The sequence below is a fragment of the Anarrhichthys ocellatus genome, unplaced genomic scaffold (genome assembly GCF_004355925.1).
Source record: "Anarrhichthys ocellatus isolate YVR2014 unplaced genomic scaffold, GSC_Weel_1.0 scaffold5, whole genome shotgun sequence".
Taxonomy (NCBI): domain Eukaryota; kingdom Metazoa; phylum Chordata; class Actinopteri; order Perciformes; family Anarhichadidae; genus Anarrhichthys; species Anarrhichthys ocellatus.
In genome coordinates, this window is record NW_022280035.1 from 12,490,176 (window position 1) to 12,515,550 (window position 25,375).

The 25,375-nt window shown below is 41.5% G+C and overlaps 3 protein-coding genes across 7 annotated transcripts in view; all 3 read right to left on the minus strand.

The window, feature by feature from the left end:
* Positions 1 to 1,139: 1,139 nt before the first annotated feature.
* Positions 1,140 to 5,353, minus strand: LOC116382545 (uncharacterized). 3 transcript variants are annotated; one of them, XR_004212724.1, is made up of 10 exons: positions 5,096 to 5,353; positions 4,801 to 4,909; positions 4,107 to 4,145; positions 3,713 to 4,021; positions 3,063 to 3,371; positions 2,636 to 2,950; positions 2,222 to 2,374; positions 2,073 to 2,146; positions 1,878 to 1,913; positions 1,140 to 1,782 (listed from the first exon to the last, which is right to left on the minus strand). XR_004212724.1 is itself a non-coding variant. In XM_031845688.1 (9 exons), exons 1-8 carry the CDS (start codon positions 5,138 to 5,140, stop codon positions 2,103 to 2,105), a joined length of 1,323 nt encoding a protein of 440 aa, XP_031701548.1. In that variant the 5' UTR covers positions 5,141 to 5,353; the 3' UTR covers positions 1,140 to 1,779; positions 2,073 to 2,102. The 3 variants fall into 3 exon arrangements, 2 of the variants coding, with proteins under 2 accessions (XP_031701548.1, XP_031701546.1); XM_031845688.1 differs by lacking the exon at positions 1,878 to 1,913 and having other exon boundaries at positions 1,140 to 1,779; XM_031845686.1 differs by lacking the exon at positions 1,878 to 1,913 and having other exon boundaries at positions 5,096 to 5,352.
* A 1,942-nt stretch (positions 5,354 to 7,295) lies between these two features.
* On the minus strand, positions 7,296 to 15,415 carry slc25a33 (solute carrier family 25 member 33). 2 transcript variants are annotated; one of them, XM_031845776.1, is made up of 7 exons: positions 15,202 to 15,415; positions 13,265 to 13,438; positions 10,974 to 11,051; positions 9,913 to 10,013; positions 9,527 to 9,593; positions 8,707 to 8,987; positions 7,296 to 8,605 (listed from the first exon to the last, which is right to left on the minus strand). In XM_031845776.1, the coding sequence occupies exons 1-7, from the start codon at positions 15,240 to 15,242 to the stop codon at positions 8,406 to 8,408; spliced, it is 942 nt and encodes a 313-aa protein (XP_031701636.1). In that variant the 5' UTR covers positions 15,243 to 15,415; the 3' UTR covers positions 7,296 to 8,405. The 2 variants fall into 2 exon arrangements, with proteins under 2 accessions (XP_031701636.1, XP_031701635.1); XM_031845775.1 differs by lacking the exon at positions 15,202 to 15,415 and having other exon boundaries at positions 13,265 to 15,190.
* Positions 15,416 to 20,106: 4,691 nt separating this feature from the next.
* spsb1 (splA/ryanodine receptor domain and SOCS box containing 1) overlaps positions 20,107 to 25,375 on the minus strand; it is a 7,970-nt gene continuing 2,701 nt past the window's right edge. For both annotated transcript variants that reach the window (XM_031845861.1, XM_031845859.1), the window contains exons 2-3: positions 23,258 to 24,146; positions 20,107 to 21,670 (exon numbers count right to left, since the gene is read on the minus strand). In XM_031845861.1, the coding sequence (XP_031701721.1) occupies positions 21,543 to 21,670; positions 23,258 to 23,951 (822 nt within the window). In that variant the 5' untranslated portion in view covers positions 23,952 to 24,146 and the 3' untranslated portion in view covers positions 20,107 to 21,542. The remainder of the gene's footprint in view (positions 21,671 to 23,257; positions 24,147 to 25,375) is intronic.

A 25,375-nucleotide genomic window follows, 5' to 3' on the forward strand; every position in this document is an offset into this window, starting at 1 on the left:
TGATGTTGACTAAGGTTTGTTTTTGCGTGTAAGGAATCTCAAACTGCAAGCAAAATGCCAGTCAACCCCATTTTATCGTCGTTAGCCTCAGTCAATTAAATATACTGGAAGTCTCAGCAATTCACAATGAATCTATCTGCATGGGAAGATCTCACCTTTTTTTAATCCACATCATACAAAAATTGGACACAAATCTCTCAGACTTCATAGGCCATTGTTTAAAATTGAGCTTCCATCAAGATAATTTGTCATTTCACCAAATTTTAATCAACTTTTAGATATATTTCTTAGCACTAAAATACATAGGACAGATTGGGTCCATGTTTCGAAACCAAACAAAACGGCTAAACTCGTGTCACAGTGCATTAATCAATCTGCTGTTGAGTATCAAAACACTGCTTCCATTTGTCAGTTAGAAATAAATATTAAAAAGTACAGTTTTCAGACCAGCTGTATTACAAGTGCCTAAGTGGTTTTGTAGGAATAATTGGGATTTAATTGGTTTTTTTTCAGCATTTAATAAGTAGTAACATTTTATCTTGGGTGAAAATATGGAATTGAACCATTTGTACAAGCTGTAATGACATGTTTATGCTTTGTTCCAGTCGAGATATTACATTTATATTATCCAACCTTTACATTCTGTAGAGTTTGATGTGATGTGTTTTGTATTGCTGTTACATAATTTCAACTATTAAAAGAGCTTGCATATGGAAACATTTGAAGCACCTAGTAATTTATTCAAAAGCAACAAAGTCTAAGCAATTGAGGACATAGAAATAAATGAATTATACTATGCATTACTGTGGCGACTGTGGTTTAGTGGAGAGCGGGGCCGTCCTACAATCAAAGGATCGGCGGTTCATGTCTCGCATGTCGATGTGTCCCCAAGACACTTAACCCCAAAGTTGTGCCTACGGTGTGTGTGAATGTTAGTCCTGATGGTGGGCATGTTAGCCCCTACCATCAGCATATGAATGATGACATGTAGTGTGAAAGCACTTTGAGTGGTTGCAAGTGCAGTCCATCTACTATTATGTTGAAAGATTTCCCTTCTTATGTCGTTGGATCTGGTGCGATAAATCAACCTACAGTTCATGCAGAAATATTTGTCAAACAAAACTCATTGAACCCAGAAGCTCCAACAACAGCACGTTTTAATGAACTACAGCTTCTATTAACTTCAAGTGCAGTGATCTACATATTGTAAATGACAGAAGATGCATTGGGTTAGATTTAAAATACAAAAACACTTTCTAATCCTTTAAGGATCATTGATCTGTGGAAGCGAGTACATAATAAGCTAGTGGAGCCCGTCTTTTGTGTTACTTGGTGATAAATAACAAATGTCCTACAATGCATTTACACAGACCTGAGGGATCTGCATCAGTTTCCCCAGTTTAGCTTTTAGTCACTCGACACATCTGGTGTCATGGCAGTAGCCAAATCTGAAGTCTAGCTGGAACCCCTACAGATATTGAACTGGAAATAATCTACTGTGGCTTTTAGTTCACATCTCATCGTAATAGAAGGCTTTAAAGCCAATCACATCCATTATTTCCCAGCAGTACCACTAGCCTGAAGTTTGGTGTGATGTAGGTCAATGTTAGTCCAGTAAAAACTGCCTTATCCAGACTACTGAACTGGGTCCAGGGGGTGCCTCTTTCCAGAGGTGGATGGATGACCGACCGAGCGGTTTGGTTCTGCGTTACGTCTCCTGCCGACTGAATCCACGATGGACGCTGTCCGAGCCCCCTGAACGTCCTCTCACTTGTGATTCTGCTAAAAGGATGAAACAAAATGCTTCACTTTAATTTACTAGTGTGGCACAAGTCAGAATACGCCCACGGACAATGACAAATCAAATATTACAGTACCTATAAAACACATTCACCCCTCCTTGCAAGTTTTCACTGAAACAACAATGAATCACAGTAGATTTAATGTGGATTTTTGACACTAACAAAAAAATCATTTGTTGAATAAAAACACTACAAATTGATCTAAATTAATTACGAAAACAAAATGCTTGAAAAATATATGTTATGTGTAACAATCATGACCTTCAATACCTTTAGTGATATGGTAGCCTGCATACCCCGTCATAGCTTGCTAATTGATAAGGCAACATAAGTGTTATCCACACCTGGAAGCAGAAGCACATCCATTAGTCCGGGCAGACATACAGGACGTTATCGAGAAAAGGGACAAAGGAACTTACAGGTTCTGGTCTCTCGCTCCAGTTCAGTGGGCTTCTTCTTGTTGTTGTTACACAGCACCTTGGCCACAATGATTAAAACGATGACAGCTACAACAAATGTCAGGCCGGACACAAGCCAGCTGATCACCATTGGACTCAGTACTGGATCTGGGTCTGAGGAGGGGAGGAGACGTTACATACAGGATGGGTTTTCATAAATGGGATTTCATCTACCGCTGCGGCTATGTGATTCAAATACAGTCGAAAACGAGAAACAGAAAAAAAATAAAAAAATCTGTACAGGAATATCTACATAGAATTTAAATGATAAATATTAATAATTTGGTGTCCTGTTTTTTTTAGGCAACACATACGTATGCTTTTCTTTACCAATGTTACTGATCTTTAATCTGTCTATCATACTATCAGTGTCACCTCTGATGGCTATAGGCAGGGGCTGGCTTTCTCTGGAGACAAAGGTGCGTCCACCCAGCTGGACCCGATACAGGCAGTAGTAGTATCCCTCGTTGGAGCTCTGGGCGTTGGGAAAGGTGAAAGTGACGGACGGGCTGAGGGCGGGCAGGGACTGGCGCACTGTGCCGTTGGAGCGGATCAGGCGCAGCTGGAAGGAACCTCCAGGGTACTGCTGCGGGGTGGAGCAGGTGATGTTAAAATTGTGGCCTTTAATGACGGAACCAGCCGGGGCTTCGGTGGACGTGTTGTACCAGTGTTGGGGAGTCAGGAGTTCCACTGTGATCGTTCAAAAAGGAATTGAATTGGTTATGGTATTCAGGGTAATACAGACATTTGGAGTGGGCACTGGTGCAACAGAGTTAGATAAGGCGATGCGGTTGTGACTCACCAACGGTGATGTTTATAGAGTTGCTTGGTGGGGAGCTCAGCAGCTGAGAGGGGAAGCCGCCCTTGATCCTGTAAAGACAACTGTAGCTGCCCTGGTGGAAAGTCTCTATGTCGGACAGTGTCAGCTCCACTTTGGTCTGGGTCTGGTCCGCCCTCTGTGTAACCAGTGGTGTAGACACTCCATGCTTGTACAGGTGGAAGTCACTGAGGTGGTGACCCAACAAAACACTGCAGCCAAAGCGAACAGCCTCGCCAGGAGAGAGCACAGTGTGAGGTGACAGGAGGGTGAGGGTGGGCATTAAAAGGGTACCTGTGAGTAAAGATTAATCACAAAATGTGAATCAGATCATGCAATTATAAAATGTAAATAAGGGTAGAGAGTAATCTCAGAAGAGATGGGTCCTCAAGTGAGTTTTGAAGACAGAGTGGGATTCTGCTGAGTTTGGGAACTCATTCCACCGCAGAAAAGAGTTTGGATGACAATTTCAGATTTCCTGAAAATTGTATGCAGTATGAATATGAATTTGTATGCATACATGTCCAACTGGTCACTGACCAGAGTAGCCTCTATGAATCAACCCAGCAGAAATCACTCAACCATCTCGCACTGCTCCTTGATGGATAAAACGCGTGAACAGAGTGGGCTGTCACCTGAGCATTTCACCCCTGCATCATTCTCATGGGTGCAGTAGGTGCTACTGTGAATAATGACAGCACAGCGTGTCAAACTGGCCTCGTGTCCGGAGCACTGGACATGGCGCAGCCAGATCTCTCCACTGCCTGCACCAAACATTGCACCATGAAGGGCAGATTCAGCTAAGCCACAGCCCAGCTCCAGGCACACCACATTAGCCTCCCGGAGGTCCCAGCTATGGTCGCACACAGTCCCCCACCGGCCATGGCGGAGCACCTCAACTCTGCCAGAACAATTGTTCTCCCCGTCCACTAGTCTGACCCCACCTGTGGATCAGAGAAAAATCACTTAGAGACAGAGAGAGTGGGACCAGCTATGGATGCAACAGGTTTATATCAATCCCAGGCATACCAAAAGCAGCAACTCCATCCCACAGAACACCCAACAGGCCTGTGAGGAAATTACAAACAAAAAATACAGATTAAAATCCATTAGAAATGTCAACTATTAACATTCAGTCGCTAATTCATTAGGTACACCTAACATTACACTAACTAATATGATCTAATACAACACTGCTGCATTGAATGCCCCCTTTATCAGTGTGTTCAGTTTCGGTTGAAAGAAGTGAGAAGAGTCGATTCAACTTTATAGTTATTTTCAAAGGCTGTAGTTTGAGATTTTCACCTTGTTCACCCCATTTAGCCATGGCATGAGCTTGACCAAAATATCATAATACCCCTCAAAACAATACAACAGCACCACAACCCAAAATAACCATACATTAGTAACAGCACCTCTCTACAACAACCACTGAACATCATAACCTTAATGAGGGTAACATTTATTACAGGGCTGTTGTATTGGACTGCTTTACTTTGAGCTCACGTTTGATGGCCCCAATAAACAGATACAAGATGATGGCGTTTTTTCTTTACAATGTATTAGTACGCTAACCAAAGGAATTGTGCTAACTTAAGTAAAATTATCCTGTTGCATAATCACATGAACCATAAGCTATCGTTAACGTTACATATGTTAGATGGTCCTGCGTCAGAGGTGGCGTTAATTGACGAACGAGCGTAACCACCCGTTATTAGCTTACCGGTTAAAGGGATGTGGAGGAACCTCAGCATGGCTCCCCTCACCCTTCCATCAGACGGCTGGGTGGTCAGGGTGCCCGTTGTGGTGATGACGCAGACAGCCGCTGAAAGCTAGTGACCGAACAAAACATTAGCTAGCTTGTGTGCTACAAAGGGTCAGCTCGGCTAACTAAGTAACGTTCGACAAACAGCTAACGGCTAGCTACGTAACTTAACCCAACTGACTCTGACGGGGCCGGGGTGCAAAGACATTATACTAATACGAATGCAGTGTGGCAAACAGTTAATTATTGTCACCAGAAGAAAGTGAAGCTGCTGATGAGTCCGGTTGGCTGTCAACATTACACGACGTACACTGTCAGGATAACGTTGTGAAAATAAAAGTATTCGCCGTTAGGCCACCATCCTCCTCACGTCGCCCATTCGGGAGTTCCGGAGCTGAGCAGTGGAGCCGTTCTCCCTGCGGCAGACAGAGGTCACCACAGCCGCATTTAAACCCACTAATGTCTCCTTGGAGGGTCATTACTCGGTAGAGGGCAGTAGCTACAATTAGAAAATGTATTTCCTGCAGAAAATGCGTTTGAAAGCTGAAATGATTCGCAAGAAATTGCTGAAAATACAGAAATGGGAGACTACCTGTCTGAAAAATGTTGAAGGCCAAAAGCATTGACCTGCACTGCTGAAAACCCTTCTAGTTGAAATGTTTAACTGGCAGAGTTGGAAGCTAAACTGTATTATCTAAAGAAGCTAAGAGCTGAATTACAATGCAGGAAAAACTAAGTAATATTAGTAAAAGTAGTAGTAGTAGTGGTTGTAGTAGTAATAGTTGCAGAACTATTAGGAGTAGTAGGAGTAGCAGTTTAATTTAATTTAACATAATTTGAATAGGCCTACATAAAGTAAAGGGACACTGTTGCATTGTCAAAGGTGAGAATACAAATCATTTAGTCCTTTCCCTTTTTTAAATTAAAATTTGACAAAGTTGAATTGTCTTTTCGAGAGGTTCTGATTGGATTTCTTTATTTGTAATGTGAACTTGGACAGGTCGTGTTTATTAACTGTGGCTGTATTTTATTTCAGCACCCAGAGGAAGGCTTTTAGCTGAAACACATTGCATGTCAAGAAATAGAAAAGAAAATACACAACCCTTGTTCTGTGCAAAAAAATACATTCTTAAACTCAGTTGAGGCTTCAGCACTGAGTCAACAAAATCAAGTTGATGTCTTTCGCAAAATAATGAATTCTGCAATTAATTCTTTTTATACTTACTTTAGGTCTATATGTTTAGCATTAAATATTATATTGTATCTTTATCAAGGACGTAAAGGCTTAAATTACAAAGTTACAGCCTTATTAGTACAAAATCTCTGTTTGCCTACTATTCCTGTACCAGGGCTGGGCAAGGAAACATTTTACACTATAAAGGGATTTTATACTATAAAGAACAATTGTTGTAACATTTAGTAACCATCTATGAGGAAGTGAAAGAACAACAGAAGAGATTGTTCACAACCTGGCAGCCTAAAGGTGTTACCTTGTTGTAGGTTAAACAGTTCAGAGTGTGGGAAGAACAGCCGGAAAAGGGTGACCAGCACCTCCTTCACTATTGTAGACACAGATAGCCATCCAAAGAATTATCTATAACACAATTCTCCTGCTGCAATCCTCCCACATGCTCCCCTCTTTTTGCCATGAGCCTGTTCTTCCAAGACGGAAAGGACAATGTGAATGAATCACTCAAAAACCACATCAGAAAGAAGACATATGTGCTGATTCATGTCGGAGATGTGAAATCTTTTCACACGCCAAGTGACTAACCCAATGAAATCCCATTTCCTGGTCAGAGATGACTAGGCTTTCCTTTGGCTTAGGGTGTTTTTTCCTTCCTCGTTTGTAGTCTAACCAAATGGGTTTGCATTTTCAGTCGCTCATTTGCGTCCATGATAGACCACAAGTCATTTAGAACAGAGCCACTTCCTCTGAGTCAGGCCCTGGCATGGAGAGCTGGTGAAGGCAGTGGGCAAAAATAATTGATATCCTGAAAAGTCTGAAAGAGAACTGCGACTTGGCTGAAGATATATTTTCCATTCAAACCACAGAGGCTGCAAAGCCAAGAGGTTGGAGTCGTGGAAATGACCGAATCGGAGTCTATAGACCTCAATCCAACCCGGAATTTGTAGGACTGGAAAATTGTTGAATCGTGAATCCTTTACAATTTGACGTCATCAATTTTACGAAAAATAGACTTTTTTTTTTTACACTGATTCAAGTCTGTAATTGCTGCCTACGGTGCCTTTATAATTCAACACCAACTTTAAGGTGAATACTTCCACATCCATCCATTTATATTTGTACTTCATTTAGCTCAATGTGTACACATTTCCTTTCACTTTGGCATCAAATAATGTTTTGTTTTTTTTAATCTTGCTCAAGGTGATAAAAGATGAGCTCTACTGATTCAAAGTTGTAAAAATAAGTACAAAAATGTCCACGGGGTGATTCTTTTTTTTTATAGACATATGTGGAAGACTGTACGTGAGGCAGCCATTACTAAATAAAGGTAACAATGTCAGCAACCTAAATTAACTGGACGAAAGTGAACAGAAAACACATCTTGATGTTCAGTCGAAGCATAAAGCATGTTTCAAATAGAGAGCAGAGTCTGTACGGCACGTTTTAGGTTGGAGACATTTAGAATAATCCTAAAAGTGGGATGAACTCCTTTAAGAAAGCTCTGAAGACACCTTTTTCCTCCAAAAATAGTTTCCAGCAAAATCTCGGCGTCATCACCGACTAGAAATTCTCAAATCAAACTGAATATTTGGACTTCAGAACAGAACCAGCCAACTAGTCCCTTGTGCTTTCATCACAGTAATTGTACATTTTTGTAATAATGAAATCATTTCTTCAGTATTTGGGTGAATAAACGATATTGTTTTTTGATGCATTTTACTGAGCCATTGGTCAAACAGGCATCCAAGTTCTCATTATATTGTAAAAGGTGACTATCTTTTTTCCACAAAGAAAACATACAGATAAGCCTGCATGTATGTATATATATATATATATATATATATTAATGAAAAATATGATACATTTCTCTGTAAATCAAACTTCAAAACCAGTGAATTTGTGAAACAGAAAAACTCAAAATGATTGGTGGTCATTACATTTCAAGGAGCAGCACTAACAGTAGCACTTCATCTGAATTGCCAAAAGAGTCAACCTGTGCAATGTCTGCTGGTACATTTACCACCGATAAAATGGGAACAAACAATGCCATAAAAGAAATACAATAATTTAGTTAACTTAACACTAGTTCTCTAAGAAGATGACCTTTTTTTCACAGGATTGGAGTTTCAATTGAAGTACCATGACTTCTTCAGTTGTTTTGATAAACTCCTAACAACAAGCTTTCAATAAAACAATGTGTTTAGCTCTTTGGATAACGGTACAACCTGCTTCAGCTCCACCATAAAAGTCTCTGTAGCGCCACATTAAATAAAATGTATGTACTGCATTTTCAAAAGTCGTTTGCCCAGCAGGTTTTGGGGTTTTGTGTGGCATCCATTGTTTGTCAGGATCCCAACTATCCAGCATTTTTTCTTCACTTTGATTCTCCAAGAAGATGGACAATGAGTTCATACGTGGAGAGGACAATGGCTGTGTTGGGGATTTGTCTAATTAGCTGTGGAACGAGTCCTCTATAAAAAGCTGCATAGCCTTCCTCCACAGCTATTAACCTCCCCGTCTGGAAGAAATACTTGTACTTGCTGCCTTCCTCACGCAGCCTTGTCCGAATTACCTCTGTGGAGACAAAAAAATAGTATTAGTCATATAGACAAATACATCTTCCTGACATTAGGTTGTTGTGTTGCAAGAGACAAACAACGGATGTTAGTGCTTACCGTGTGGATAGGCTATGCAGGACGCACAACCCTTTGAAAAAGCAGCAGCCATCATCAGGCCCAGGAAGTCGGATGCCCCTTTCTCCTTTTCACCATTTGAGGAGGCGAATTGGCGCTCGGCGAGGCGTTTCTTCAGTGTCTCGTAGATGAGGAAGCAGATCATGGTCTCCGAGATGCCAGCATAAGATGCAGTCAAGCCTCGGTAGAAGCCCCGAATTCCTTCCATTTTGTAAACATATCGGGCGCACTGCAGTGCATTCATCTTCTTCTCTCCTCTGGCTCTAAAGAGGAGAAACGGTCAGACTCAGTGCCAAAATCACATTTGGTGGGAAGGTTGAAACAACAGCTATTCTAACTGTTAATGATCATTATCTGTTTTTTGTTTCAGTGATTAATCAACTTTCAGCCCTTTGAGGAAGTATGTAACCCCCTGGAGTTTCCTTATTGAGTTGAATGAGTATCTAGTATAGTGGTCACTGAATTCTGTGCCACAGGACAGGTGTTCTTTACAGACAGATCTGTTCCTGAGTCCTCACATGATACTACTGCCCTGTACTCTGTAGTGTAAATATAGACTCTTCTTCTGCACGCAGGACAGTGCGTCAGCACTGTGTATTTATGGAGCCGGGTCACACGCTCAGTCTCACAATCTGCACAAGGACACCATCGTGGAGGTCTGTTAAAGGTTTCTGTTAAAGGTCACATTATATGGAGTAATTTACCCTAAAATAAGTCAGATTGTTCTACACAGCCCTAACACAGAATACTAGAGCTAAAATATGAGTACACACATGATAGGTGAAATTAGGAGTGTACACACTTTTTCTCCAGCTGCATTCTGGTCTTGACCATCCAGATGGGGTTCATTATAGAGTTAGTAACGAAAGCTGAGAGCAGAGGGGTCAAGAAGCACATTCAGTTTTACACTGCAGTTCAATATAAGATTAATTTCATCCCCTCAATTTAACTCATAACATCTGTAAAAAAAAAAAAAATACTGCAGTCAGAAATATTGGCCTTGTAATGATTGACCTTTTGAAGTCTGTTTTTATATTCAAAAATGCTATGGAGGCATTCTGTTATGTCATCCACAGGGTAGACAAAGCATACGCTTTAGCAATACTGTTTTTGCAGGGCCCTGGATTGCATTACATGTTACAGCTGTTTATAAGCATGTAAACAAAGGCTAACATGCAGACTGCTCACCTGCAACACCAGCAGAGGACATGTGCACCACTCCACTATTAGGGACAAACAGCCCATTGAATGTCTCTTTAGCTTTCGAGTATGCAGCAAAGTAAATGGCTCTGAAACACAGAGAACAAACGGGTGAGGACTCTACACAGAAGCAGCTATAAAGAATTAGAACACAGTGATTAAATGAATGCATTTCAATATGTGAACTGGGCAATTCTGCAAAAAAAAAAAAAAAAAGTCCATTTGGACTTGTGTTGGGCCTTTGGCAGAGTGCATCCAGAGCAGTCTGTTTCCCAATGCCTGTTCTCTCTACTTCTGGAACAAACTGCCACTGCACCAGAATGGGCTGAATAAGCACCACAGATGCCCACAGGGCTGCCCTGAATGTGAGCCTGTGCAAGCTGGCCAGTGGAATAGAGCGACAGTGGAATCACTGGGCGAAGGATCATGCTGCAGCTACTCATTAACCATGTGGGGAAAGCATACGTAACCTATGAACCTTTTTCAGTTTAACGCAGTCTCAAAGTCTAAATCAACATTTTATGGGAAATGCATCAGGACTGTTCATTTTACGGTTTTATTGAGTTTAGATTATGAACCACGAGAAAACATGCCAACGGCCGGACTATTTGTTGACACTACAAAATAAACGGTGAAAATGAAACAATATGTACCTACATAATATTGAACTTTTGTTTTGACTTAAGGCAGATCAGTTACTATCAAGCCATCGTCAGAACCATGTGCGATACTTTAGTGTCACAGAGTTAAACAAACAGTGTTCCTTTTTTGTATTTTATGTTGTGTTAAGTTTGATCAAATACAAGTACAGAGGACTCGTGTTTTGCCACATCAAAACAACAGACTTTACAGAGAAACACACTCTCTGCCACCTTCTTGGCCTCTGCTTTGTTTATTGTTTTTGAATATCACTTCAATGTGCGTCATCAATAACCTGTGGCAGGTACTCATTAACACAGAGACTGCCATAGGGTCAGGACTTTGTTAAATAAAACTGCAATGGGTGGGGATGGTGGCGAGACTGAGTGCAGACACTGATTTAACTGTACCTTGACGGGGCCACACCAACAAGATTCGGCCCCAGACCACGGAAAAGTGATCTTGGTCCCTCTTTTTCTAGTATAGACCTGAAACAAAAGAAAAATAGTGTTTTGATTGGTGGTTGAGTTTACATACAGTTGTGTGAAAAAGTGTTTGCCCCCTTCCTGATTTCTTATTTTTTTGCACGTTTGTCACTTTAATGTTTCAGATCATCAAACAAATTTAAATATTAGACAAAGATAACACAAGTAAACACAAAATGCAGTTTTTAAATGAAGGTTTTTATTATTAAGGGGGAAACAAAAATCCAAACCTACATGGCCCTGTGTGAAAAAGTGATTCCCCCCCCTGTTAAAACATAAATTAACTGTGGTTTATCACATCTTTGGAAAGCTGAGTTCAATTTCTCTAGCCACACCCAGGCCTGATTACTGCCACACCTGTTCTCAATCAAGAAATCACTTAAATAGGACCTGCCTGACAAAGTGAGGTAGACCAAAAGATCCTCAAAAGCTAGACATCATGCTGCGATCCAAAGAAATTCAGGAACAAATGAGAAACAAAGTAATTGAGATCTATCAGTCTATAAAAGGTTACAAAGCCATTTCTAAAGCTTTGGGACTCCAGCGAACCACAGTGAGAGCCATTATCCACAAATGGCGAAAACATGGAACAGTGGTGAACCTTCCCAGGAGTGGCCGGCTGACCAAAATTACCCCAAGAGCGCAGCGACGACTCATCCAAGAGGTCACAAATGACCCCAGAACAACATCCAAAGAACTGCAGGCCTCACTTGCCTCAATTAAGGTCAGTGTTCATGACTCCACCATAAGAAAGAGACTGGGCAAAAATGGCCTGCATGGCAGAGTTCCAAGACGAAAACCACTGCTGAGCAAAAAGAACATAAAGGCTCGTCTCAGTTTTGCCAGAAAACATCTTGATGATCCCCAAGACTTTTGGGAAAATACTCTGTGGACTGACGAGACAAAAGTTGAACTTTTTGGAAGGTGTATGTCCCATTACATCTGGCGTAAACGTAACACGGCATTTCAGAAAAAGAACATCATACCAACAGTAAAATATGGTGGTGGTAGTGTGATGGTCTGGGGTACAGAAAAGGTCAGTGTAGGACTGACCCCACCATTTCTATTGTGGGAATGAGTACGACAGCTCCCGCAGCGAAGTGTTTCGCCAGTTCTGTTCATTTGAGCCAGTTTAACCAAGTGTATACACGAGACCCAGACCTCTCTGCAGTGACCTGTCACGTCGGCCACGTCCCCACAAGGTTTTTTTTAAACTCTTTGTAGGGAGTTAACTTCACTCGCTAGATGATATTCAGGTCTGTCTGGGGCTACGCAGAGGGAGAGGGTGAAACTGCAATTTGTGTTGGCGTCTGTAATGCGAACCTGTCAAGCAGTGTGCACGCATTCCACCTCTCTCTCACCGATACCCGGACACCTTAACAACAATGAGTTTAAACACAATAATGCAGTGCTCACTACTGAGGTTTCAATCACTTGGAGAAGAGGTTTTATGTCTAGAAATAGTTTTGCATAAATATAAGCCTGTAAATACAAAGACAATTCCTCAACAGCTCTGAAAAATCAAATTGTATGAACTACGGTAAGTTTACAAGAAAATGTGTACATATAATTGTTTGGGGCTTTTGAAATATATATGTAATATGCATATTGATATATAACTTTAACAGCAACAGCTGACCAGTCCAGACTAGTTCAGCCCTCTAGTGTAATACGACTCTGAGCACCCTGGATAAAACCTCCCCTTCTTCATCTTGGCCCACTGGGGCTGCTTTTAGTTCTTACCAACCTAAGCAAAGTCATAAAAAGGCTACTTTCATGGACAACACACCAAAAAAACATGTGCCACAATGTGCCCCAAACAGCTGGTTAAAGACACCAAACAGGAGGGTCCAGATCCTCACGTTATGTAGGATTTGAGGTCTGAATTTTAAGACCAAAGTAATTTCATGGACTAAATCAAAAGAACAGCACATGACTTAATACAACTATTCCAAAAATATATATATTACATATACACATATATTATAATTCGTAATGTCAACACATCAGTTACGCTTAATCGTTGAGGTCTTCGCGGGGTAAAAGTCAGCAGGGCGTCACTTTGTAACTATAATAGGTAGCCAGCTTACAATAATGACAGTCCCTTTAGGGTAGTCCCACTAAGGAGAGAGTGCAACTGTGTGTACCTTTGTTTGCAGTTAGAAAAATGCAATTACCTCAAGTAACAGCCAACACATCAAAGACAAACGTCTTACCGTAGAACCTGAAGAAGCCCTGGAGTAACTGTACCCGGTCGAATAACTCCAGTGCCGCTGAGGGTGCCCAGATGGACCTGGAAGACGGGTCGAAGGGCGAGACCAGAAGACTGCAACCGTGTTTTCAACACCTCCAGGGGGCAGGTCACGATGGCTCCCACCGTACCACTACATCTGCAAATTGATAATAATACAAAAAAGTAAGGATTATGGACTTTCGAGTGTTTTACATTGTACAAGCAAATAGATGAACGTAACCTAAGTAGAGTGGGTTTTCTATTTGCAAGGATACTCATATTGGCTTTGACTGAGCAGAGTGTTCTTCCATCATAACAAAGCCGAGGAGCTATGGCCGAGTGCAATGAACAAGTATGGTCAAAGACCGGTCTCTGGCTGTGCAATGGAAATACTCAGAGTTAACCCAACACATCTGGTGCAGAGGGTTATATGGCTCAGACACTTTAATTGCACTTGGACGGAGTCATTTGCCTGTTTTATTTATGCCAGTTTTCCTATTCCAGCAAAACAAATGCATTCATTTAGTGATCTACAGTTCAAATTGGTACATCCTTTATCAACTGTGTCTGTAAACATATCGGTGACAAGCTTAGAAGTTTGGAAGGGATCAGACTATGCCTCTGTGCCAGTTGTGATGTGAGGACAGAGTCAAACATCTCAGCAAAAGCAACACCTGACACAATTACATCAATGATTATTTAACACCTGTCCGCCCATATCCGAGTGCTTTGTTATTGAATTACAGACATGGAATCATAGTCAGTGTTACAGGATTTTCCATGTTCCATAACCTAATTTGACAAACATGCAACTATGATGACACAATGCGGTGTTGAATTGTCGTGGCCATGACCTGTAGCCACAAAGTTAAGAAATCCAGGCTGCGAATGCAAGAGAGTGGGCCCTCTGAAAAGGACCAGTGTGTTTGTAGTATTACATCGTGTGCATTACGTATTGCTCTCGTTAGTATTTCGACCACAGGCTGCTCTACGAGTTCGGCTGGTTTTGAGTAACTGTTACCTCGAGAGATAAACACACATCTCTCCAAGGTTCCACATACTGGACGTTTTAATACTGCCTGCAGTTAAACAAAGCAGTCAACATCATCATCGTCGTATTATTATACAGTTGACTCATTTCTCATTTAGCCAAACTGAGTTGAGCTAGCGTTAGCTAACTTAAAAGCTCATTATAACATTTCAAGGGTGAAATGGCGTCATTTTAACAAGCCGGTGCTTTTTAAACGCGGCTTTAACATCACAGGCCTTAATGTCATTATGAGGAGCTTAGCTAGCATCGCCAGCATGAACGTCTCCACTTTAAACGTTGCATAACGCCAAAGGACATCGCATAAGGTTAGCTAAAGCCCGCCGGCATCTCTTATGACCGCGCCACCTTCACAGTCTTGTATTACACATATTAGCGTCATTTCTAACGCAGTGTGTCATCTTACATCGCGTTGTAACTCACAACACGAATACGACCTTCCAGACCAGACAGTTATCTCGCTAGCTAACTGTAGCTAGCAGGTGTTAGCAAACTTCCACACGGATGTACCGCGGGCTCTTTGTCCACGACAACAACGTTATTTAATAACTAGTTTAAGATGAAGAAGTTAATGTTGTAGTGAGTTGTTATTTCGTCTCGTCCGTTTACAGCAGAATTGAGAACGTAGTCAAACAAACGTCTCCTGTGTTGAATGCGGCAGATTGTGCTATGCTAACACGAGCTAGCTCGGATACCCTTAGCATGCTGACTCTCTAATGCCGAGAACGCGTTAGATTAACGAGTCATTTATACGTGGATACTCAAATGTACTTATGTGACAAACATCGCATAACCCAATGTCGTGTTACATGAACCTCTGAGCTATTAATAACGTTACTCTGGTTAGGAGCAGTAACATTAATGAGACTTACCCCCCTGCAAAGAGATTCAGCAGAGTGTCTGTGTGTGCCATCCTTTTCTTTTTCAAACAGCCACCATACTCGTGTCGTGTCGCTTGTTCAAATCTCTTTGGTTCAAAGAGAAGGAGAAGAACAACGGCTGTATGATCCCCACGTGAGTGTCTGTCTGTCTGTCTCTACCCGGCTCGGTGGAGCGGCAGTGGTTGACCTCAGCAACTGCTCACGGTTTACGTCAGGGGCCGGACGGGGGTGTTGTCCGTGACGTAGGGACACGTGCTCACTGCCGTAAGCGATTGATCTTTTCTCTCATGTTGATGGACAATTATTACCAGCAACAAAGATGAACAAAACAACAGGAGAACAACACTTTGTACCTCCGAGTTCCTCCTGACCTTCACTGGTTTCAGTGTAAATTTTCACTCTGCACGATTGACAAATAGTATTCAATGAATTAGTCTTAAAATGAGATATCATTAAATATAGAGACTAAAATGTCTTCAAAAACTTTTTTAAACTAAAAAACACTAGATTTTTTCACACTTCACTTGTGAAGTAGATATGAATAATAAGAATGCGACATAATGAGAATAAAAACTTTATGAAACTGAGAAAAAAGGTTTCTCAGTGAAGTCTGGTTGGGAACAGACCGATTGTCTTTTTTGACTTTCCATCAAACTATTATTGGCTGTTCCTACTCTGACAGGAAATGGATGGTCACATCTTTTTAGAAAGGAAGATCACAGAACAACAGGGCCTTTGATTTTCTTGAAATATGACTCCATGCCTGATTGTGTGACATAATAGACATGTGATGTGCTGTACACCAATGAGCGGTGAGTAATACAAGTTGGTATGCTGTCACCCTGTTGAGGCTATAAATCTACAAAAAAATAATAGTACTTCGTTTGTTCTTTTGTCTGTGCAATAACATCTTTGTCATTATATCAAAATTGTCTAGTCAAACCAGCTGCACTTTCTTTTTGTCCTGTTTGAAATCATAACAGGTTTGTCATCGCGTGTTAACATAGGCCTACATTATTAACATGTAAACAAACATGTGCTTGAGCAATAAATTGCATTTCACTTATTGCAAAACAGGTTTTGGGTGTCCTTTATATGAGTCACCAACATGAAATGCTTCTGTAATTGAACTTTCAACTGGCAAATGTATTTTAAAGTTAAAGTAACTATGTACATTTACTTCAGTATTGTACTTAAAGTTACTGTGAGGAACTTTTCACTGGTTATAAAACAGTCTCAATTTAGTACTTAGGTCTCTACACGAGTAAACAAGACCACCAGTGAGAAGATTGGCCATTTCTATATAGTTATTCTCAATGCTCGTCACTGGTGCCACCAGATCAGATTATGCGCATAATCAGACAAAATTGCGCAGGTTCACCAGAAACTCCTTCAGTTCAGACTCGAGCACGGCCTCAAGCAGCAACCAGCCCCAGATCCGGCTTCGCTCCTCCTCAGCAGCTCCTCCTCCGGCCAGGAGCAGAGCATTACCCCGCTGCTGCGCCAGTCCCCGCTGGGAGCCAACAACCGGGACCAGGTCTGCGAGGGGCCTGCTATCTGACTCTGCTGCAGTAAAAGGGTGCTCAGTAACAGTAATGCTTTTGTCCATGGGGACCGTCAAAACGAACGCAAACTTAAAGTTCGTTGTAGTAGCTATGGCAAACTGGAAGATTTTAATTTAAATAAATAAAGCCCCGTGTATCGCTGAAGGAGGTAACACAACGGGGAATGAGCCTACGGCCTACTGATGAAAGTATTAATTAAGAACGAGGTGTCTGTGGCGACATTCCCCGGAAAAGCTGCTGTATTACAGTTTTTACGCACACAATGCTGAAAAATAGCATGTTAATATGGAATTTCAGACACAGCCCAAGACTCCACACTGCTAAACTCAAAGCACACTTTCTTTGTTTTCACTCAAATAGAAATTCTAAATCCACCAGGGCTGAAATCTTAAGGATTGCCACTTTAAGTACAAATCTGAGATATTTATGGCATGTACTACACAAATGTGTCGAGCAGGATTTAGCTTTTTCTTCTTTCCTGCACCATAAATCATCTCATCACCTAATAACCACCTCCCTCCACCTCGACCAGCTACAACTGTACAAAGCTGCTTACACATTGTTGCATTTATATTATGAGATCAGTCCAAAGGGCAAGGAGTACTTTAACTGTGATACTTTCAGTACATTTGTTTCTAATAATACTTCTCAAGATAAGCGAAGATACAACTTGATTTATCCTGAGCAGCAGTTGCAGTACAGTGTAGGAAGAGTGCAAATATATAAAATAAAAGTCTAACAAGTAAAATCTTGAATGCAGGACGTATAATGGAGTACTTCTACATTGTTGTATTGGTACTCTTTCTCAGTCACACAAGGAATTAATGCTCAACAATGGGACCGGATGATCTTCACTGGTTGTTATGGTTTTATAGTAAGTTGGAAATGCTGACACCATGTGACCAAATATGAAACATACAGCTGGAGAACAGCTCTGCCTTTAGCTTTAATTCTCTTGTCACTTAAATTCATTTTTTAAACCATTATCGTGTTATTTTTGAACTACTGGCATTGTTAAATTACAGCTGCAACTTAGATCCCAATGGGGTTGCTGGGTACTTTAAAAAACACTGTTTCTTTGAGTCAGCTGCTGAACACAACATACGTGTGTACGTGTGTGTGTGTGTGTGTGTGTGTGTGTGCAAATAAATTTAGCTGAACCTAATCCTGTGCCTCATATAAAAAGCTAAACCATTGCAGGGATTAAAGTGCCTCACTTACTGTATCAGCGAAACTGCCAAAGTAATTGGAGAGTGGTGCACAGTGAGAGAGAGACCCCCCCCCCCCCCACCCACACCACTCCCTGCTCCCATCAGTATTTGTTCCCACTGGTGCCGGGCTAAAGTACAGTTAAATATATTTCATTTTGAAAGCTTAGAACTTGTTTGCCTTACCTCCAGTGGTATCTCAGGGGAAGTCTGCTAGTCTGCCAATATTTTTTGATTGGCAACATTCACTGACATTTTACGATACAAAAACGAGGTAGTCACGCTTAAATGGTCGCTCTCATATCTACTTTATTCTACATTATTTTAAAGTTTAAAGTGTGATTAAGGTGTTTTTAAAGTGTGTATGCTCATCTCGTTTTTGCAACTTAGTGTAACCCAATGTATTATAATATCCCTGCTATTTAGATACTGCTTTTTAATTAGCTTATAACCTTTTTGAAGGGATAGTTGGTGCCATTTTATTATTTTAAACATGTATTGTATTCATCACATGTAGCTGGTTGCTTGGGAACATTTTTCAAAGTATTTCCTAACTACATACACAAGACAAAAAAAATAATAGGAAATAAATTGAATCTACGCATAAAATGCACTGTAACAACTGTAAATGAAATAGAAGCAGCAAGCAAGGAGGAAACAAGTTTTAGAGCAGAGGACATATAGCCACCTTAAGTTGTGGCTCAACATCTCACCGGCTTTCAGACAGGAAGGAGTTCCCTTCTGGAAAGAACGTCTAAAGAGGGTCCTCCTGTACTATTTATGGTCCCAAAGTCAGGGGTCAAATTATTCTGTTCCTGTATAAATAATAGTGTTGTTCAGCTCAGAGGCCAAGACCAGTTAAAGACTTTTACATGGTGAATACTATGCGTCTAGCCTGTGTGTGCGTGTTCAAATTCACTGCAAATTTCTGCAAGCACTGAAACTGTTACAGTAGTTGTATTTTATTTTACACTTTTTGTTTAATATCTTTATTTGAATGCCTTTTATGTCTTAAGTAAACAACTTTGAATTAACTTGAAATGCAAAGAAAAGCATTCCTCGACAGGTTGAAGACCCTGCACATCCACACAGGTGCTATTAATTATTGTGGCCTATTAGACCACTGATCAGGTTGAGTAAGGTCACCAAACTCCATGGGTGCTTTTCAATACGCTAACTTATGCTTCCTCGCATCCCCTCGCCTCGCTTGGCCCCCTTCGTCATCATGGAGGGTTTTCCAATCCCTTAAAAAGGCATCTCGCCAAGACTAGGATAGAGGAAAGAGGAGGCTTCTGGAGGAGCTGAGACCGAGGAAACACCAGTGTATCCTTTGCTGAAATTTCCAGCACTCTACAAACGGCTTTTTGTTTTCATAACATGTAGTTATTTAGATGATCAAATGGTTGATCCTACTTTCTGCCTTCAGTTTGGATAGTGCATCGTAAAGCTTTGTTCTAACCACATTCCTTGGCCACGTTTCACCTTGATATAACTTTTAATACATTTTTTAAAACATTTGTAATGCCTCACAAAATAAAATATATAAAAGCTATTCCATCTTTATATTTCAAAAATAATAGTAAGTGTACAAGTTGCCACGAACACTATCATGCTCATCTGAGAGATCATAAAATGATGCTGAGCCATACGTTACATTTAATTTACATTTTAAAATGACAACTCGGAAGCAAGGATGTCTGATCTGTTAAATGCCCGTTGTCTCAACTCTTCTGCCCTTACCTCTTCCGCTCGCATCTCTCCTAGGCCGGACTAAGACGCAAGGAGAGGAGGCGAGGAGAGACATTAACATATTGAAAAGCACCCAATGTACTCATTGCCCCCCCAGTAAGAAAACCACAGGTGTCACTAATACACATTACCAGGACCCTGAAACTGAAGCAGCTGAATGTTATTCTGCCAGTACCAAACAACTTCAAATATACCGTATGAACTCCATCTGATGGAATTTCACTTTAGGTTAAATACTCCATATCATCTCTTGAAGTCATCATTTGAAGCATGTAATGATTTTTGCCTAAATAGAGCAACTAATATTGCATCCGTCCCCTGTAGCGTGTTCACATTTTCATAGTGGATTCCTGTACAATGCACAACACACAATATATACTTTGAAATAAACTTTAATAGATACATACAAACCTACAACAGGGAATACAAATAAAATGGAAGTTGGAATCAAAGAAAATAGCATGAGGCACAGTGTGTCCACATCCAGCTGAGCGCTGAATACAGATGTCTGCACATTTAAAAATACTAGTTAACAGGTCTATGATATGGCATTGGACAATATATTGCCAATTACATTTGTGCAGCACTTTGTAGATTGTCTTTTTCTCTTGTTATGGTGCCCTAAATCTGAAGTTTGTGGATTCAGGCACAACGCCGCCCACCTACATAGTTTCCCCCCCTTTACATGTCAAATAACACAAACACTACAGCCAGAGTTCTCAGCTATGTGCCAGTGAGACCCAAGAGCAGCAGGTTGTCCTTACAAAGAACCACGTCAGTGGATATTTCATTGGTTAGTTTCCATTCTCTGGCTGAATATGTGCAAACCAGTGAAATCAGCTGATGGCAAGACTAGGTGAATAAAAAAAAACAACAAAGCACTCTTGGGCCCCGACCGCATGTGGTTGAAAACTACTGCACTACGAAAAGCAGGAGTGACAGAAAAGATTTATTTTTATTTTTTTTAAAAAGATGTGATTGTATTGAGAAAGATTTCCTGCAGATGCATGCTACAAATAATCACAGTGACATTAACCTTACGTTAAAATTTCTGCTGTGGACGTTCCCGTCGGATGCCTTGATGGTGAGCAATGGGGCACGCTTCCATAATCACAGAGAAACCCCGAGTACAGCGAGAGGTCGGAGCTGCTCTACAGCTGCCTCACAGTGCATTCATCCACGCTGCACTACAGACTTACCATGGAGTGGTCAGCACCTCCTTTATGTGTTGTGTGAACCACAAATTTATTAAACACCCATTTAAAAACCATGATTTCTTAAAAACAACTAGGATTTCATGTTAGAATATCATTTGAGAGGATGTACAGATGTGTGTGCTGCCACCTTGTGGTCAGATGCTGGCAGTGCTTTGTGCACTAACTCAAAAGTTTAATTTCCATCACACAAATTTTGTTGTAGCACAACCAATAACATCAATTTAAAAAGGCTACTAGATAGAAATTCATAATAATAAAGTCACAGCAGAGATACCGACCACAAATGCCACATTAGCCTAAAAACTGGAGGAGGTACACCAACATGGTGACCGTCAGGGCATCGTCCAGATTCAGCATGTGCATAGCGCTCAGTGATTCCTGATTTTATAAAGTTTGAGGATACGTTTGCAAAGAGTCATAAAAACAGGATAAGAAACTCAAAAAAGGTGTCCACCCACTGTCACAGAAGCATACTTGTTAAAGGCTGAGTCAGTCCAGGAGGCTCGAGCAATGTGGTCAAACGGGTTCAACCCCAGAAGAATCCCAGAGAAACAGGAGGAGACGAGGGTGTGCCGAGGGCGTCGTCACCGGCGTCATTGGTAGAGCAGGTAGTTCTTGAGGGAGGCCGGCAGGGGCAGTCTATGGATCTCACCCAGACGGTCTCTTCCTAACGCCACCCTCACCGAACGCCTACACAGGTCCATCAGAGAAAGGGGTTCAGCTGGAGAGAGGGGGAGACAAGAGGGGAGTAGAGGTGAGGAGAAGCATGTTTCAGGAGTGTGTTAATGTCACGCCTTAACTAAAGGGACGGTGTCTAATGTGTCAGACACCAGCTTAAATGAAGTGAACACAAGTGACCGGATATGAAATGGGAATGGAACAGCACTACAACCGTTATCCTCCATTGTCATGAAGATCACAACAAGAGGGTTTGTGGGCCATAACGTGGCTTTTTGTGCAAAATACAACATTAACCGAGATATTCACAAACCAGTTACGAGAAATGTTGTTGCCTCCAGACAATTTGATATTAAACATTTAAGCCGTTTTGTGCTTTCAAGTATAGGATAAGAATTCTTAATAAACTCCTACTAAATGAAGATGGCCAACAGAAGAAGGCTATTCAAGGAGGAACTTCACAGATGTGAAATCCACTCTCATGTAAGAAATGGACCAACATTCCAGGAGGTGGTATTAACACATCTGGATGCTGGAGTGTGTGTACTAGAGAGAACATCGAACTAAAGTAAATTTAATTCAGCAAATGTCTGTTTCGTAGCTTTCATAGATTACAAGGTAGATTAACACATCAGGTAGTTTTCTCTAGTAGCGCCTATAACTTCTAAAAATAAATGACATTTCTGTGAATTGATTGAATTCAATCTGTGAGAATATTTTTTTTCTTTTGTGACCGCTGGTGAGAAAACAATTTACGTGATGGAAATTTAGGGCATCTTGAAAAATTTCCATTTCAGTGCGATATCCGAGTTTCAGTATCGATACACTTTTTTGGAAACCTTACTTGCTGTATATTCTTTAGCTACAGTGCCAAACACTGCCTACTGAATCAGAGCTGCCTTTGACATCACCACATTTCCCCAGTAAGAGGAATGTCCTATCAAATTGAAGCAGGCTTTTATGTATATCATTGCATCTGTAGTGCTTGTTTTCCACAGGCCTAAACTAGGTCGCGGGATCTGAGCTGAACATAAAAATCGAATGAGCACACAGCACTTGGGACATGAGGGCAGTACAGCATGTTTTAATAAGAACCTACATTTCCTCATTTAAAGCTCATGACCCTTTCACCATCATTTTCAATCATTTAAAACCGTGTTTGTCTTTGTCCACAAAGATTAAGGACCACTGGGTGTCTTTAAAGTCATAAGCGTCGAAATCTATAATGGAGGCGCCACAGCCTAGTTTAAAAACAAAGGCAAAGTACAGTTATCGAGCTAACTCAGAAACATTCACATATGAGAAAAGGCAATTCATAGATTTTTGTTAAATATTAATTTACACGCATTCTGGACTGCAGAGCAAGAATACAAATAATGTCATGTTATCACAGGAAGTGATTTACATAATAGCTGGAGAAGCCGCCATACTGATGCAAGTCAGCAGGAACATGTCCTGCTTAGACAGTACGGCAAACCCTCAGCTGTCCCACCTTTGTTTTTTGCATTAATAAAAGCTGCCACTGGTTGAGTAAGAGCTGGAAACAAGACGTCGCGGATAGCAAAGCACTGTCGGCGCAGAGAGAAAAGAGTAACAGAATATTTAAAAAGCATTTTAAGTTTGTACTTACGATCAAGTCCATTTATGTACCGGATTCTTATTTCACAGTGTCCCCACACGGCGCTCACCACAGGGTACAGCTTCCTGCCCTTAAGTCCTCTGAACGCCACCCCTAGATAATGTCCGTCCACTATGTAACCCAGAGTCCCCTCGTCCATGTCCAGCACGACTAAAAGGGAGTCTGGTATTATGAAGGTGTCGTCTGGCTCCAGAAAGGCAGGGTAGGTTTTTCCTGGGTGGTTCTTGCCGTCGTGGTAGAGTTTACTCCTGCACAGGTCCCAGCCCCAGGACTCGGCGTTGCTGCCCACCAGAGCCGTGTAGCCGACGGAGTGTAGCGGGGCGTCACTCGAAGCCACTCCGACCACGGCGTGCGTGCCCCTCTGGCGCATGGCCCAGCTGATCTCCCACACATGCAGTCCCCTCGTGTAGCCGACGTGCCCCCTGACGGCGTCCGTGCTCTGCGCCACAGGATGCCTGTGAAACACCAGCTTGTTGTCGTCCTTGACGAAGATGTTCAGGGAGCGGTCGTCGTTGTTCCACGAGTGCTGGACCTGGATGTCCACGCCGGCGGGCGGCATGTCCAGCAGCAGGTCCAGTCGAGACGGCTTGGTGTGACTCAGGGCCTGGAGCTCCAGCTTCAGGGGGCTGAACGCTGGATCCCGCATATCAATGGTTTTAATGCCACCTGGGACTTTTTGCCCCATGCTCTGGGTGGTTATAGCAGCTCCCTCCTCTTTCTCCTCCTCCCCCCACCTCCTCAAAGACTTAATGGGGGGGAGTAATCAGCCTCAGAGCCTCTCATTCACTGTGCTGCTGCAACCCAAGCAGCAGGTTTGTCGCTTCCTCTCGTCACGAGCTGCAGACAGCGAAGGTGTCACCAGGTGTTGTTCAAAGCCTACCTGGAGAGATTAGAAGAGATGAAAGCAGATAAGACAAACAAGTTAATTATCAATTTATCTTGGCAATTCATTTTTGAATCAGGAAATTCAGATCCAACAAAACAATGGCACGTTCAACATAAGAGTCCATCCTCATCACGCCCTTTGATTGGGACACAATTGTACATCTGGTGCAATTAATGTTACAGTGCATGTTTACATTTACTGGTAAATGAACTGGTTTAACTAGATTGATTCATCAGTGGACAACGACGGATATTAGCTGCAGGGCTATTAAGCACTTTGTTCTCATGTGATGTTTCGTGTAGAAACCATAAAGGCGGCAGTGAAATCGGGAGATGTACACCTAAATACCAACATTTACACGGATAACCATCATTACACAACAGGAAGAAATCATTTATCTGCTGACCACGGCAAAGGTGCGCCATCAGTGAGACATGTTTTTCTCACAGCCATCTGAAGATGATCTAAAGCAGCCAGATTGTCTGGTCTCGTATGACCTACCAGTTGAGTTCACCATCACTTTGAGCCAACAGGTTTCTGCCTCAAGTCATAAAAATATCTGCTATTGACTGCAGTCCAATCCATTACACATAATCGTTTCAGAGGACAGACTGGCCTAATTAATCACTTCTGATTGATTTAATGGAAGAAATTTAATTTGCATGGTTACAATTTCACAAATGTGCACGTCCACATGTTGAATAATCCACTAGTTATGATCTTAGGACAACAACTGCAGACCTACAAGAGACCATACACGTCAATGACACATTTTCCTTTAAATGTACATGAGCCATAGATCCAGCAGCTAGACAATATCTAGATCCAGTTAGTACACAATGTCTGGTAGAAGAGCAACATGCTACGTTGATCTTAATATTCTCATCATCAGCTTCTACATCGTTGAGAAAACAATCATTTCCGTTTATTATCAAGAGCTTATTACACAAGCCCAACTGGTAAACAAGCATGTTATGCTCTTTTTGCTCAGTGACTCATTGAGGATTAGAGCGCACAAACATGAAAAAGAAAGAAAACAAAAACATTAAAACCTGATTTCATTAGTTGTCCTCAATTTTACACATTACATCCAACTTGTCTTGATAAAACAGAGTCAATCCTAGAATTTGTGAAAACATGATGTCTCTAATCAGGACCAGTTATCAAGCAGCTGCAACATAAAGTGCTGACCTTCCTGACAGAATGGACAGTCTGATGTGTAC